Source organism: Argentina silus, assembly GCF_951799395.1.
Source record: "Argentina silus genome assembly, chromosome: 7".
NCBI classification, from domain to species: Eukaryota; Metazoa; Chordata; class Actinopteri; order Argentiniformes; family Argentinidae; genus Argentina; species Argentina silus.
The window spans coordinates 929143-945000 of record NC_139661.1 but is presented as its reverse complement, the minus strand read 5'-3'; the positions used below and the strand labels follow the sequence as shown (position 1 = coordinate 945000).

Below are 15858 nucleotides of genomic sequence, written 5' to 3'. Positions count from 1 at the left end.
AGTGACAAAAGTCAACAAAATCAGCGTTGGTCATAGTGGATAACTTTCGATGTATGATATCTTGGAAGCTGAACACACTACTGCACACACACTGCCTCCTTTCAAAATCATTCCATATTGCCCTCTGAGATTTCTAAATATGAATTCTCTCCCTTAGTCGGTTTTCAGGTGCTGTGCTGTCTCACTAATGAACAGGAAGTATCTATCTCTCCACAGACCACACTGCACCATCGCTAATGAAGAGGAAGTGTCTGCATGTCAAGAGGGTCACAGGGTCATATTTGTTTTGCTTCTCAAACAAGGAAAGCCTACAAACTGTTACTCTCCATTAGTTCAAATACCAAATTATAGGCTACAAAATAATTTAAAAAAATCTAAATACCAAGTTTTATTACAAAAACACTGACATTGTACACATATAAAAACTTTGAAATAAGTGTGGAAACATTTTCTGAGGTGTGAAAGTAAATGACATTCTTTCATGCTCGACTGTTCGCTTGATCATTTGGGTGGGCCCTGAATAGTTTGAAAACAATGGCAGTGTTCACAAAAACACAGCGTAAACAAAAACACAGTGTTAACAAAAAAACAGTGTAAACAACACTCAAGGCATATTTTTAATTTGGTGAGCACTAGCTCAGGCCAATGGCATTTTGACAATGGCAAATGTCACAGCAATAAGAGAAGAGTGTGGGACTCTCATTTTCAAGTTTTGAGTAATATTCCCTTCAGTTAGGGGATGCGTTCTTTAGTCTTTTTAAGCTACATGTGGCAGACATAATTAAGGACTTTGGCATGTAGTCAGCCGACTATATACTTTGTGTGAAATGGCACTGTGCAAAAGCTTTTGTTAGCTGAATATGCACAAAGTATATATAGGTAGGTAAGCACATACGGAACTGCCAGCCTACACTAGCAATAAATTGCGTGAGCTCCACACTAACTGTGGCTGAATGCCAGATCTGGCTACACAAACACAAACAAAAAACTTGAGCTGTGCTAGCTGTAGCTAAATGCTAGCACTAGCTCTGGCTTGGTACCCAGCGAAACCGATATCCCCCTTGCGGAGTCCTGGAGGTAAAGGCATGTCCATGAGGGAAGGCCTGAGTTCTGATAGTACAGTGCTCCCTGATGGAAGTGCGAAAAGATGACCCACTATCTCCCATGTCCATGCCCTCCATGCACACAGTGCCCCCTGTGGAAATGGAGGTCTGTAGTCCTAAGAATGCTCCATACATGTGTATGCTCTTAGTGTTGTCCTCTAGTGGCAGTCCTGTGGCATTGTGGTGCAGTACGGCGTTGCAGCGAACACTAATATCCCTCAGAATGTCCTCCACGCAGCCAGAGGGCGTGGTCTCGCACACTTCCTCTAATCTCTGCCTCTTGCAAGGGCTCTTTGAAGTTGACCGTCCGTCACTGGGGGAGGTGGATTCTTCTCTAAGAGACAGCTCCCTGACGGTCATCAGCTTCTGCGGGAGAGAAAAATAGAGAGACATAAATATCACAGTACGTGCTCCGTGCATGCTCTTGGAAAAAGATCTCATCCAATGGACAGGGCAGTGATTCCACTGTCATAACTAAACCTCCTATGTGTATACTGTATGTATATGATACTTTATTTATATGTGCGTGTGTCCAGTTTCAAGACTCACATCGAGTACGGAGGCCAGGTGCTTGGCCCTGCTGGCGAGCTCCCTGAGGTTAATGTTCCGTTCCTGAAGTGCATCAATCTCTTTCTGTTTCTTGTTCAACGTCAGGTGAAGCTATAAAAACACATAGGACAACATGTTATGGAACCATGGCAGCACACCCAATGAAGGCACATTGAGGGACACGTATGCCACTCTGACTTCTTCTTGGTTATTACAAAATGATGAATACTTTTCTTCATCATGTATATTGTTCTTGTCAGAACTACAACCATTGACAAAGAGCAGAGAAAAGAGAGTACATTTTCAGTTGGGACCCCTTAACTACACAACAGGGGGAAAGTGTGGCTGGTAGTACCTGGCTGTTGGTCTCCAGGGCATCTCCCAAGTCCCTGTACTGGTGCTGGGCCATGCCCCTCCAGAGAGACTCACCCTGGGCATGAGCCTCGCTGAAGGCTGGGGAGGGGAAACTCACACTGCCCCCTGGGGAGAGGTCCTGTTGAGGGGTGAGGGAAGGTATTATGCACCCCTGAAATGGCACCAGTCCGGTGGGCGACAGACTACTCTCCAGAGTGGCTGGAGAATCTGGGTGATAATATAAGATTAGTTTTAAGTTTTTACTCAATACCCTGAAACATTATACAACTGAGAGATATGTATAACAGGCCAATAGTACTTTTGATAATTCCCTACATTTTCTTCCCTAAACAAAACATTTCATAAGTCCATATCCACTGCAACAATGGCCTCTCTAATAATAAAGCAATTCATAATCAATTTTTAAAATTAACATTATAAAAGTTACCGACCAAATGAATAATTCCATTATTAATCAGTCTTGATATGACAGAGTAAACTCCCAACAATCTATAACACAACAATACACTCCATTGCTAAGATAGCACCATAGAAATACAGAAATATATAATCGGATTTAAAAACCTTCTGTAATACAGAGCTGTCCATAAATCTATTTTTTGCACATTTTATTGAGGCCTGTTTTCTGAATAATTTGAATTGGAGCAGATTCGTTTTCTCACCTGCGATAAAGTCTAGCACATAGTCCCCAAAATCTTGGTCATCTCCGTCCGATTCATTTACCTGTGCAACATGTAGCGACAAAGTGATTACAATTCAGGCTACTGACAATGACAATAGTAACAATCACACAAACATCTTGACGGTTATTCCTTTTTGGTAAACCCGTATGCACAGCGTACCTGAAAATCCCAACTCCAATAAGGGAATTGTATGGAAGAACATGTCTGTGTGGTCATGTTGGTAATGTGTGGTCGCGTAAAGAGTTCCAAATGTTTTGAGCCTGTCAGGTGTAAGGTCTGAGTGAGAGTCGGTGTGTAGACGGAGCCTGTCAGGTGTAAGGTCTGAGTGAGAGTCGGTGTGTAGACGGAGCCTGTCAGGTGTAAGGTCTGAGTGAAACTTGTCATACGGAGCAAGCTTTGCTATAGGTGCGCGGCACGAGCCAACCACATGGTCATGTATGCGACATTCCATCACTCTCCACAGTCACAGTGACCCTGTCAAACATTAACATCAGACAGGTGTACCAGCACTGGTAATATGAAACCGGATTCCATGGAAACGACCAGACCATGACATGAAACAATTAGGATTGTGTGTGTGTGTGTGTGTGTGTGTGTGTGTGTGTGTGTGTGTGTGTGTGTGTGTGTGTGTGTGTGTGTGTGTGTGTGTGTGCGTGCGCGTGTGCCCGTGTGCTATAGGGAGCGAAGGAATAGTTTTACCTGCGAGCCCAATGAGTCGCTCTCGCGTCTCATCACGGACGCGCAGTCTTCCAAGTCGTCCCATGCAATCGTTGCGAACGCTTGGAAAGAGAATCATGTAAAAGTGATAAATGATACTTGGCTCATCATCTTCATTTTACATGACAATGTTGAGAGGAAAGTGAAACACGTAGACAGCTTATTAAACCTAGACTAGCCCCTGACTTCTAACAACAGAAAATGGCCCTACCCTCTTCAACGACGCAGGGTATCCTGTCGTATACAGCGACCGGACTACTGCTCCTGGGTAGCTTCAGTTTTCCCTGAATGAGAAATAATAATATATTTGACACAATAAATGCATGCATAATGCGTAAAATGCCTTGAGACTGCGTGTATTCATCACGGTAGTCTAGCTCTGAATCATGACAAGTGAAAGTTACGAGAAAATTAATTCAGAATGTATCATTTCCATTATTCTGACACCTTCATTGCAATAGCTATTGAAGAGAGAAGTCCGAATATCCAATATAAAACTAACCTTACAGCAGTTAATGGTAGGCCTACCTTTCTATTTGTGGCCGGTCTCCTCTCCTGGTTTTGATGGGGACCGACCGTATTAGGACAGATACTCCCAAATATATTCCTGTCCATCGTCAGGCTTGTTATTTCTGTTGTGTAGTCACTTTGAAGAATTAATCAGACCTAGACGCAATGCTGCGGTTGTTATAGCCAATATCATCCCGGTTTATACAGCTCCTCGCCGCGGTCAAATGTGTTGGTCCAATCAAATACATGTTGTGTCTCTAGGGAATAGCAGCGTCCCCAGAGATCTAACAGGTGTAGCTAACGGTTTCTGCTCTTGTCGTGAAAGTGTGACCGCGAGAGAAGCAGCCTTACCGCGGGCTCACCGTCTAGGCTCCACACACGGGTGCAAACACACGGGTGCAACTTGGAAATCGCTTGGGGACCACCGACCCCGGGCCAATTGTCGCGCTCAGCAAGGGACGCACGGAATTTGCGCCTTTCTAATATCCGTGGCGCGCTGTGATTTATGCGATGGGGCTGAAGGGATTGCCTGGGAAACACATGCAATGGGATATAAAATCTGAATTTATTTTTCATACCAAACATTGATTATGCTGAATTGATTATCAACGGGGAATTTAAACGTTGTGCATCCACAGTAGGCCTAATAATGACCGAATGTCTATGTTATCAAATGTGTTTGAATAGCCTCATTTGCATTTAGCCAACAGAGACGGAATGTGACCAACAGAGACGGAAATACAATAGGAAACGAATAATTAGACCAGAGACCTCAACAAATACTAACGACAGATGTATCTATCGATAAACCAACAAGGACATGGTTGCTTAACCCTTCAGCTGAAGTCACACCTGTGTGGTCTCAGGTGTCAACAGGTCGACCTGATGGATGGATGACCGTTCATTAGCCCTGACTAAACAGACGCACGAGCGGAATGTTTACCGATGGAGGTCTAGTTCATCCCAATCTGTGCCAGGTCAAAAATAGTTTAACAAATTATTGTTTTACCCTTGTAACTTTCAGAATGAAGGTTATTCTTCATACATTTAAGAGCATTCTTATAGCTATTGCCACTCTATTTGCTTTGCTTCTCAAACTGGAAAAAATGTAATGTTGGTTGGCACTGTGGCAAGGGGTTGAAATTATGTGTGTGTGTGTGTGTGTGTGTGTGTGTGTGTGTGTGTGTGTGTGTGTGTGTGTATGTGGGAAGGGGGGGGCAGTCTCTGATGTTCTTGATCTCGCTCCTCTACGTTATGTAAAATTTAACATAAAAAACAACATAAAATGATTGTTGTGTTTAGCTCAGAACGCCTGTGTAATGAAAGCATATTATTCATAAAGCCACGAGTGACGGGATATGGAATCTTGTCTATAAAGTTGTTATGGATATACAGTAGATTCCCTTTTTAAGTTGCCACCACTTTCTGAATAACCAGACAAGCGTACATTTGACCTTGAATCAATCAGAGAAACTTCAAAGACACGTTAATTCAAAGACAATTTTTAATGCATGTTTCACCATGTTAGCTTTCAGAGTGAGGCAGAGTAACAAAAAACTCAGTTGAAGGAACAGGCTTTAAGTCAACTTCAAGTGAGTGCATGGTAATGATTTGAATAATTTACAGCATAAATATAGACCGAGGTATACTGGTCAAGAAACAGTGCATAAATGTTACAGTACATTGATACTAATAATCATAAAGAAATGCAATACATACAATGTTGAGGTTCTACCCCCTGAATGTAGTTGGATACAGTTTTTAACTGAATGTAGTTGGATACAGTTTTTAACTGAGGTCAAACGTGAAGTGTTTGATGCTGTCACAATGTCATCATGGCGTGCAATGCTTCCTGGTTGAGTGACGCCAGCAGTTTCAAATTCTCTCTGCACTCCTGAGCAAGAGTCTGGTTACGGTCATCATGAACTAGACTGAGATTATTGACCAGCTGAGTGTGGTCTTCCACTGAGAGGGTGGAGTCATTAATAGAAGGGGCGTGGTCTTCATCTGACAGGGTGGAGTCTTTAATAGAGGGGGCGTGATCTTCCTCTGACAGGGTGGAGTCATTCATATAGGACGTGTGGTCTTCCACTGACAGGGTGGAGTCATTCATAGAGGGGGCGTGGTCTTCCACTGACAGGGTGGAGTCATTCATAGTGGGGGGGCGGTCTACCACTAACAGGGTGTGGCTACTTTTCGAGGTGGTTTGGCGATTCTCAGATAGGGCGTGGTCATTCTCAGACACACCCTGTCCATGTTGGTCCTCCTGTGAATGGGCGAGATGACATGTACACTCTTGTTTGTCCTGGTCAGTGTTCGTGAGCTCTCTGGCTAACCTCAGAGCACAGTGGGCCATCAGGGAAGGCGGGTACTTGTTGAAGGCGTAGTCGGCCAAACTCAGCTCACACACCCTGCGTGCCAGGCCGCCCCAACCGCCAACCAGCTGTGCCAATCCTCTCTCATGCCTTTCCACCTCCTCATTCTTTCCGGTCGGCCTATCGCCGGTATAGTCTCCGGCATGCTGGGAAGCCAGACTGTGATTGGTGTAGTAGTCCAGGAAGAAGGCGAGAGTGGGCGCGGCCAGGCGGAAGTTGAGGCGGAGGAGGACTAGGCACTCCAGGTTGCAGAGCTGCTCCCGGGAGAAGGCGTCGCAGCAGAGGGACAGCAGCTGGCTGATCCGCGGGGAGAACACCTCCACCTGAGAGGAGGACAGAGATCAGCTGCTGCTGGACACACACACACACACACACATGCACGAAGACACACAAACATTCACAAGCACGATGACACACACATATTCACATGCATGATGACACACACACACACACACACACACACACACACATTCACATGCACGATGACACACACAAACATTCACATGCACGATGACACACACACATTCACATGCACAATGACACACGCACACATTCACATGCACAATGACACACAGTAACTTGTCCTGGCACAGCTTTATGCACAGCTTTATGTTTTGTGTATGAACTCATCATCTACATACCTGTTTACTGGCCAGAAGCAACGCTGTGACTCCCAGGAGCTGGAAGCAGTCTGCGGCCACGGGGGTGGAGGCCAGGAAGCGGTCCAGGATGTTCACCGCCAGGCAGCAACACTCAAAGGACAGACGGAGATGCCGGTGCACAGGGATGAGCCAGCTCACCAGCCTGCAGCGCGCCTCCGCCGTCACCTGCACACAACACACACATCCTGTCACAAACCTCACCCTACTTCGTTTCTCCACTCCAATCCTGGGTACCTTCCCACTGTGCATACTGGATTTCACTCCAGCTGACCACCAGGTACTAAAGGGTATAGTTTATCCAACACAGTCTCCAAATGATTACGTTCTGGGGCATCGTTTCTGCAGACCAGGAAATAGGTCTGGGGGATCGTATTATCTGGCTATACCAACGTTTGACCACCTGTTTTGAGGTATGATAAGTCAAAAACTTAAAATACGTTGCGTAAAAGTTACGTGAATTACGACTTGCGTTTATCACCTACTGGCTTATTTAAAAGTATCATAAGACAGATGCATATAAACATATAGATACAATAGTTATAATTCAATTACACGCTTAATAAATGGGATGAAAACATGCACGTGGAGACTAGTTATAGCGCACGTCTAATTGTATTATGACAAACCGTGCCAGCCTGCTGCTTCTCCGTCTTACCTGTGGTTGACGTGCCAAGCACTTATGAGGATGGAATTGCGTCTCTTTGTCTTTCTGTATCTTGTAACCAATTTCTCCATAGTGGTGGTGCCAGCTGGTGAGCCGTTTGTGTGAACTCGCTGCGCCTGGAACCGACGAACTTTGAAATATTCGAATCGGCGATGGAGTAGGGGTAAGAAAGTCATCTTCAAAACCGGAGTCACTCAGTTTAGACATGAATTTCTGCTTTCTGCGCCTCTCACACGGGGATTTTTGAACCGGGGTGCACGGTTCGTGTGCGCTCTCGGGCAATCTGTCTTCCCTTGATGGAGGGACGTTGTTCAGTCGCCTTCGTTTAATGCTGCCGGAACTTTCGCCAGTGTGAGTGAATGAAACCATCCTCTGTGGCCTAAAGACTGTACTTGTCTGTCTCCTTCTATTTGTATCGCTATCTGATGCCTGTCTCGCATGACTCTTTCCATTTCAGCGATCACTTGTCATTGGTGGGATAATGGTTAGGAGTTCCTTGTAATGACGTATTGTTTTTCCCGGGGTCTCCCCCGCTCAAAGCCTCTCTTCAACTGCGAGCTTTTGTGCGTCTGGAGTTGCCATAGGTACGTGAGTGCTGGAGTCCTCCTCCAGCTGGTCAATTAAATATATCCTAATTAATGGACCAAACTGGTCCGGATATTATCATACAGATAACACCGATTGGAAACGGTACACTCTTTGCTAATTATGAATTTTGGTTATTTTTTTATTTATAATTTGGATAGTATTTTCAGATATAGGATTAGGGCGTATATATAGTAACATTTTTCATCTTTTGCAAACATTAGTCATAGATAGCTATGCCCTAATATTGCCCCCAAAAGACAGATCTCATTTGTGAATGATTTACCTTTGGCCCAGATGATTTTTCCATAGGCTAATCTCTATGATTTTTTAACACCATCTGTACGGTTACGTCCCGTTTTCATTGACCCACACGGCAGGACAGTGGGATTAGGCGTCTGTGCTCCCCAGAGGTGTGATGTGGATGGTGGAATAGCGGGCTCTGGAGCGAACAGCCCGGGGAAATGGACAGCTCCCGTGGGCCCGCCTGTTGGTATATACGTAGGTCGGCTACACTGAGTGAATGACCATAAGTGTCCCATTTACAGTTAGAACATAAACCAAGTTGAAAATGTGAAGGGAGACTTGAAGATTACTGTCCATCAACAATCCCCAACCATTTGATAGAGCTTGTAAAAATAGGTGTATTTTTTAAAATATATTGCTTAGTCTTAGTCTAAATGCCTGTCTTCAATAAAAGCATGGCCAGTAATTACTGTATATTTAAGCAAATAAGCGCCAGTCTGTATTACACGCCAGGTCAAAATACATTGTTTATGGTATGTGTATTCTCTGTTGATATTACGAGATTATGACATTTTCACTGTACTACAGCATATAATGGCCTTGAAAAATCTGCAGGGATAGTGTTTCAAAGTAATAATTAATAGCTTGGCTAATCAGGCTATGGTATTAGCTTATTGCCTTCTTCTGGTCACTATGGCCACTGTTATCAAATTGTAGCTCGTTAAAGACAGTAGTCAAATCCAAACTATCCGTAGCAAATATTTAGTATTACCTGTTCACTTAACAGGATCTTATCTCAATGGTCTGGATAGCCGATTTTGTCATGGAAACTATCTATAACAAATGGCTAGTGTAAACAGACAGAAATTCTAATTGAAATTTCAACTTGTGGCCATAGGGGAGCCATATTTCATGTCCTCCTTTAAAGTGAAGCATTTGATTCTGATCGACCGTTGCGACATATACCAGTATTCTACAGTCTGACAGTGGCAGCTTTGTATGGAAAGGATCATAAATGACCATATCTATCAAAGATGAATCATGGTTTCAACTAATGTATTGTAGGCTAATAATGTTGATATAATGTTGGTGGATATTGGTTCTCAGTAAGGTATATTCAGCTCTGTCATATCCCTGGCTTGAGCAGCAGTTGGGAAACAGCGTTGACGATCAAACAGGATAACCGCTGTCTTTAAAACAGCCTGTATCCATACGCGCTGGGGGTGCTCTGTGGGCCTACCCAAATAAGTTATACCGTACTTATTCACATTCACACAACGCATCATCTTTAAAAGATGATTAAATGCAAATTTAATGCAATTTAATTACAAAAATGCAAAATGCAAATTTAAGGTTCCAATGCAAAAAAGAGAGAAAACTGTGCAGGGGTTCACATACTTTTTCTCAGCAAAGTGTTACGGATGGGGGTCGCGCCTCCCCAGTGCGGTCCCTAGGTGTCCCTAGGTGTAATTGTCACTCATGCTATATGTACCCTCACTTCCCTTCACTCCCCGCTTAGTCTTCACCGTTTGTTGGCTGCCTCATGAGTATATGAGTATACAAACACTGTTTTTGAGACTGAGATCGCCGTGTTTTTGTATCCTGTTTCGTCTACTCTTTCTATTTTTTTTAAGGGTGCCGGGAGTTTCTCACTCAGTGTTCCCTGGTCTTCAGTCTCCAGCCATCCTCCTTCCCCACCGCGCAAGCCCGGGTCGCCTACATCATCACCTTGCTGACGAGCCCTGACCTGGGCCACCGCGGACTGGGAGAAGCAGAGATGAGCGTCAGGCCAAACGTGCACCTGTTTACTCAGGAACTCCGGAAGGTCTTCCATACATCCCGGGTGGTTTCGGGGCCCTTGTCGACCTGACCATATGGATGGACAACCGTCGCCGGGAGTGGGTGTACGAGAGGAGGTTGATTCACGGCGCGCCCCTCATTACACGCCCAGCCCAGAGCCCACTCGCCGCCCCCCCAGACTAACAGCCCAGCGCCCATGCAGTTGGGAGGGCTGCGTCTCCCCAGAGAGGAGAGACAACGGCACTTACGGGAGGGGCGCTGCTTGTACTGCGGGCGAGCAGTACAAGCAGCGGGGGGGGGGGCAGGAAACGACCGGTCTCGCTAGCCACTAGAGGGGTGCAGCGGGGGGGGGGGGGGGGGCAGGAAACGGGGTGCAGCGGGGGGGGGGGGCAGGAAACGACCGGTCTCGCTAGCCACTAGAGGGGTGCTAGCGAGTCAATGTCTACCCTTCGACCCAAAAGTCGATGTCTACCCTTCGACTAAGAGAACTTATTTAACTTATGCTCTAGCCAAATATAAATGATAAATGGATGAACTATCACAAAACCTTTGTCTGTCATTGAGTCATAGTGACATACACTGACATGTAGTAATAATGGGCAAAGTTGACAATGCAGGACTTCCAAAGGTAGTAGTGTTTGTGGGATTAATAACATAGTGTAACATAACAGCTACATAACGTTGGTGTTATTAATGTTTGCTTATAGCCCTAATAGATGGAAAGAACAGACTTAGTCTAATAAATTAATAGTTACTTTTTTTAACCTGACTGGTATATTAGCTTGCGTTTTGCCGCACCCTCTTCTATGAGAGACACCTGCACCCCATCAGTAAATGCTCTGTGAGTCAAGTCTGGAGGCTACCTTGTCACAACTAGCGCACAGGGAGCCCATTTAGGATCAGCTTGATTCAGGTGTGTGATTTGGCATACTGTTGGGACCAGGATGGCACCCACCTTTATGCCACCACATCGCTATGTTAACAGAAGATAGCCATTAGGTTTCGTTGACACCAACTCCACTACAAATTCTCCACAACCTCATCACAGCCCAACTTCAAGGTTGTGGTTATGTACTGGGCTGTGACCTCTGACGCTCATCTAGGCAACTTTGATCAAGTTTGTTCTGCAAACATCAAGGAGTTGGTAGTAATAATGGTTTTGAAATGTACAAATGTGATTGTTATGAGGATAGCACATCAAGGAGTTGGTAGTAATAATGGTTTTGAAATGTACAAATGTGATTGTTATGAGGATATTTTGTTTCTTAGGCTTATTTATGGTCATTCATGAATGGGTGGATAAACAGCAAATTGTGATCTTATACATTTCATAACGTGATGCCATCACTTTGATCTCGTGCGCATCTTAGTAAAATCACCAAATCCGTTTAATATAGTAGGCTTGGTTACATTGGTTTCACAAGAATCGAGAAAACCGACGTTTGTCGCTGTTGTGTTGAGATCTCCAAGAAGCCCTGAATATCTTATTTCTACCAGGTTTTTTTTTTTGTTTCATTGGCAATTTATGAGTGTTAAAGGGGTTTGGTATAGTCTATAGGAATTAAAATGTTTGTTTTGTTTGACTTTTCCTAGGCCAATATGTAAGACAATGATATTGTTACACAGAAGGTCTGAGGAACCAAACGACGGCACACAGAGAGGGTAGATAAAGCCCAAAGGTGTATTTAATAATGGGAATAATGATAGGTTCTTATAGGGTGGTGATTGCAGATGGTTTCCAGGTGTGCTGAAGGGAGACAGGGAACAGGTGCGCTGTTGACTGGGAGCTGGACGCTCCAGCGATGATCGCCGGGGCCTCAAGGTGGCGCCAGAGGGATGGTTAGGAGGGGGAACCGTACGGGAGACACCGGGTGACTGTCCTGGAGCCCGGGTGGGCCCGATAGAATTCGACCAACAAGGAGGGGTCCGCGAAGTAGGAAGCCGGGACCCAGTCTCGGTCCTCAGGCCCATAACCCTCCTAGTCGACGAGGTACTGGAAACCGCAACCCCTACGGCGGACCGCCAAGACCCCCTTCACGGTTCCACACGGGGTCGCTGTTGTCCAGCACTCGGGGCGGAGGAGGGGCTTTCACAGGGGAAGACAGAGGGCTGGAGACTGTGGGCTTGATCTGTGAGACGTGAAACACTGGGTTAACGGACATAGAGGCAGGGAGGAGGAGACGTATTGCGGTAGGGTTGACGATCGGGCTGCCGGGGGAACGAAGACACATCCGGGGGGTCCGCCTCCTGGGCTGGGGTAGGTGTGTTGGGCATTCCTGACCACGGAGTCGATGGCCCAGGTGACGACGCCAACCACTCGAGATGGGGGAAGGATGGTGTCGGGGGTTGGTGGCGCCACCTCCTCTGGAGCCAGACGGGAGAGTGCGTCGGCCTAGGTGTTGTTGGAGCCTGGCTTGTACGTGATCATAAACTCGAACCGGGTGAAGAAGAGGGCCCAATGCGCCTGGCGGGAGTTGAGCCTCTTGGCCGACCGGATGTATGTCAAATTCTTGTGGTCGGACCAAACCACAAACGGCTGTTGGGCCCCCTCCAGCCAGTGTCTCCACTCCACCAAGGCCGCGTACACTGCCAGCAGCTCCCGGTTGCCCACGTCATAATTCCTCTCGGCCGGTGTCAGGCGTTGTGAGAAGAATGCACAGGGATGGACCCTCTGGTCCTCTGCGGACACCTGGGAGAGGACGGCCCAGAGGCCGGTGTCAGAAGTGTCCACCTCCACGAGGAACTGACGGGATGGGTCGGGATGGATGAGCACCGGAGCTGTCGTGAACAGACTCTTCAGGGTCGAGAAGGCGGACTCCATCTCCGGGGTCCAGGAGTACGGGCAGAGCATGGAGGTGAGGGCGGTTAGGGGGGTGGCCACCTGGCTGAACCCCCCGATGAACCGCCGGTAGAACCCTGCGAAGCCCAGGAAATTGCTCAGCTGCTGGCGGTTCAGGGGTTGGGGCCACTCCACCACTGCCTGGATCTTCCTCCCGTCCGCCCGTATGTGACCTCTCTCCATAATGTGGCCCAAGTACTCCACGGAGGCGGTGTGGAATTGGCCTTCACGAAGAGTCTGTTCTCCAGGAGTCGCTGGAGGACCAGACAGACATGCTGGTGGTGCTCCTCCTCAGTCCTGGAGAACACCAGGATGTCGTCGAGGTACACCACCACGAAGACATTCAACATATCATGCAGCACGTCGTTCACCAAAGCCTGGAAGACAGCCGGGGCATTAGTGAGCCCGAAGGGCATCACTAGATACTCAAAATGCCCCAGGTGAGTGTTAAAGGCCGTCTTCCATTCATCCCCCTCCTTTATGCGCACCAGATGGTACGCACTCCAGAGGTCTAGCTTGGTGAAGACGGCCGTGTGACTGAGAGGCTCGAAGGTAGAGCTGATGAGGGGTAATGGGTACTTATTCTTGATGGTGATGTTGTTCAGACTTCGAAAATCAATACAGGGCCGGAGGTCTCCTCCCTTCTTCTTAACGAATAAGAACCCCGCTGCCACCAGGGAGAAAGAGGGCCGGATGATGCCTGAGGCTAGGGACTCAGAGATATACTCCCTCATGGACTGCTTCTCCGGGAGAGAGAGGTTGTACAGTCAACCGGATGGGAGGGCGGCACCAGGGACGAGGTCAATCGAACAGTCGTAGGGGCGCTGAGGAGGAAGGGATAGGGCACGTTCCTTGCTGAAGACCTCGGCTAGGTGGTGGTAGAGAGGAGGCACACTGGACAAGTCTGGGGACGGGGCGACCGGTCTGGGAGGACCGGGTGGAGAGGAGGCGGAGTGGAGGCAGTTGGCATGACACCCCACGCTCCATCCCAGGATCCTCCCAGTGGTCCAGCATATGTGGGGATTGTGTCTCTCCAGCCAGGGTCTACCCAACACAAGGGGGGTCGTCAATGCGGGGATGACGAGGAGCCTGAGGGATTCACAGTGGTTTCCCGATAGGGTGAGAGTGAGGGAGATGGTGCTATGGGTAATGGTGCCCAGGGGTCGACCGTCCAGAGCCTGAGTCTGAATTGGGGTATCCAGGAGAAGCAGGATGTAGTGACCGGTCTGCCCGCAGTAGACCACGCTGGTCCCAGAAACGCTGCTCGCGTTCTGCTGTGGACAGACGGGATCTGCCCACCTGCATAGGCTCCTCTTCTGCACCGGGGACGGCTGCTCTGGGGGTGGAGGTGGTCAGGGTGGGCGTCGTGGAGATTGTGGCTCGGGGAGGACCAGGAAGGGAACTGGGGAGAGAACGCCCGAGGGAGGTTGTCAACCCTGGAGATGAAGTCTTCTCCTGTCCGCGTTCAAAACGCCTCTCCCGCAGGCAGTCGTCCATCTCCAGCGCCAGGATAACCAGCTCCTGATAGGACAAGGGGCGGTTCTTCAGGAGCCAGTCCTTGATGTTATCGGCGAGGCCCCGCTTGTATGCGCTGAGGAGTGCTTTCTCCCCCCAGCCGCTCTCTGCAGCGAGGGTGCGGAACTCCACCGTGTAGTCTGCCACCGACCGATTCCCCTGGCAGATGACGTGGAGGCGCACAGCTGCGTCGGCGCCCTCCTGGGGGTGGTCAAATATAAATCGAAACTCCGCCTTGAAACCCTCATAATCGGACGACAAGGCGAAATCGCTGCCCAGAGCAGCGACGGCCCACTTCAGCGCCCGTCCGGTCAGAAGAGCGATGATGAAAGCCACCTTGTCCCCTCTGGATCGAAACCTGCTGGGCTGGTACAGGAAAGCGAGCTCACATTGGGCCAAGAAGCCGCGGCAGAGATCGAACTCACCTCCAAAGGGACAAGGCGGCGCGAGGTGAGGCTCTCTGAAACCGGGGGGAATCTGGGAATCCGGGGGGAGTCTGGGTCAGAAAAGCATACTTTAATGCTCCTTGTCTCAAAAGACTGCTTGAAATTCGCTGGACAAGCCATTATGATGTGACATTGTTGAGAATGAAGACCATCTTCTCACTATCCTGTCAGAGATCTCAGAGGATGATGATGCCACAGTTGATTTGTGCACTGAGGCATCAGGCCTGTTAATTCAAATTAAGAGGCATAATTTCTTTGAGATATTTTTTAAAATCTCTAGTGTGGGTGCTTGGTGTCGTGAAACCAGCGAATGCAATTCTACAGTCTCAGTCTGTGGATATGTGCACTGCTTGTGAGGTTGTTGGTGCATCACTGGAGTCCTTAAAAGACATCCGTAAAGATGATTGCTGGGCAGGGCTTTCTCAGGCACCTGCTGGGGATGATTCACATCCTCCAAAGAGAAGGAGAACATTGAGTAAACACCTTGATGAAAGTGTTGTGATCTCAACTGTGGGTCATACAGATTCTGATGATCCCACCATCACCCCCTGTCAGTCTCTGAAAAGATCCCTGCTCAACATCCTTGACAGGGCCATTTCAGAAATAGAAATGTAGACCTAATGACAGCCATATCCAGCCATATAAAGAATGTAGACCTAATGACAGCCATATCCAGTCTTGTATCCAAATCGAGTGCATTTCTAGATTCCACCGTGTTACGCCCTCTGCATGTGCTTGCTGGCACTGCGGCAGACGATGTGAGTCTGAAAAATGAAATTCTTGTTGCAA

The 15858-nt window shown here is 47.6% G+C and overlaps 2 protein-coding genes across 2 annotated transcripts; both read right to left on the bottom strand.

Annotated features, from left to right (window-relative positions):
* Nucleotides 1-1022: 1022 nt before the first annotated feature.
* On the bottom strand, nt 1023-4042 carry mcidas (multiciliate differentiation and DNA synthesis associated cell cycle protein; the record flags this gene model as incomplete). Its single annotated transcript, XM_083673217.1, has 7 exons — nt 1023-1469; nt 1653-1763; nt 2008-2234; nt 2690-2750; nt 3410-3489; nt 3639-3711; nt 3956-4042. 7 exons carry the CDS (start codon nt 4040-4042, stop codon nt 1023-1025), a joined length of 1086 nt encoding a protein of 361 aa, XP_083529343.1.
* Nucleotides 4043-5759: 1717 nt separating this feature from the next.
* ccno (cyclin O) lies at nt 5760-8007 on the bottom strand (the record flags this gene model as incomplete). The annotated part of the gene is made up of 3 exons (XM_083673216.1): nt 5760-6635; nt 6954-7139; nt 7630-8007. The coding sequence occupies 3 exons, from the start codon at nt 8005-8007 to the stop codon at nt 5760-5762; spliced, it is 1440 nt and encodes a 479-aa protein (XP_083529342.1).
* Nucleotides 8008-15858: the final 7851 nt, after the last annotated feature.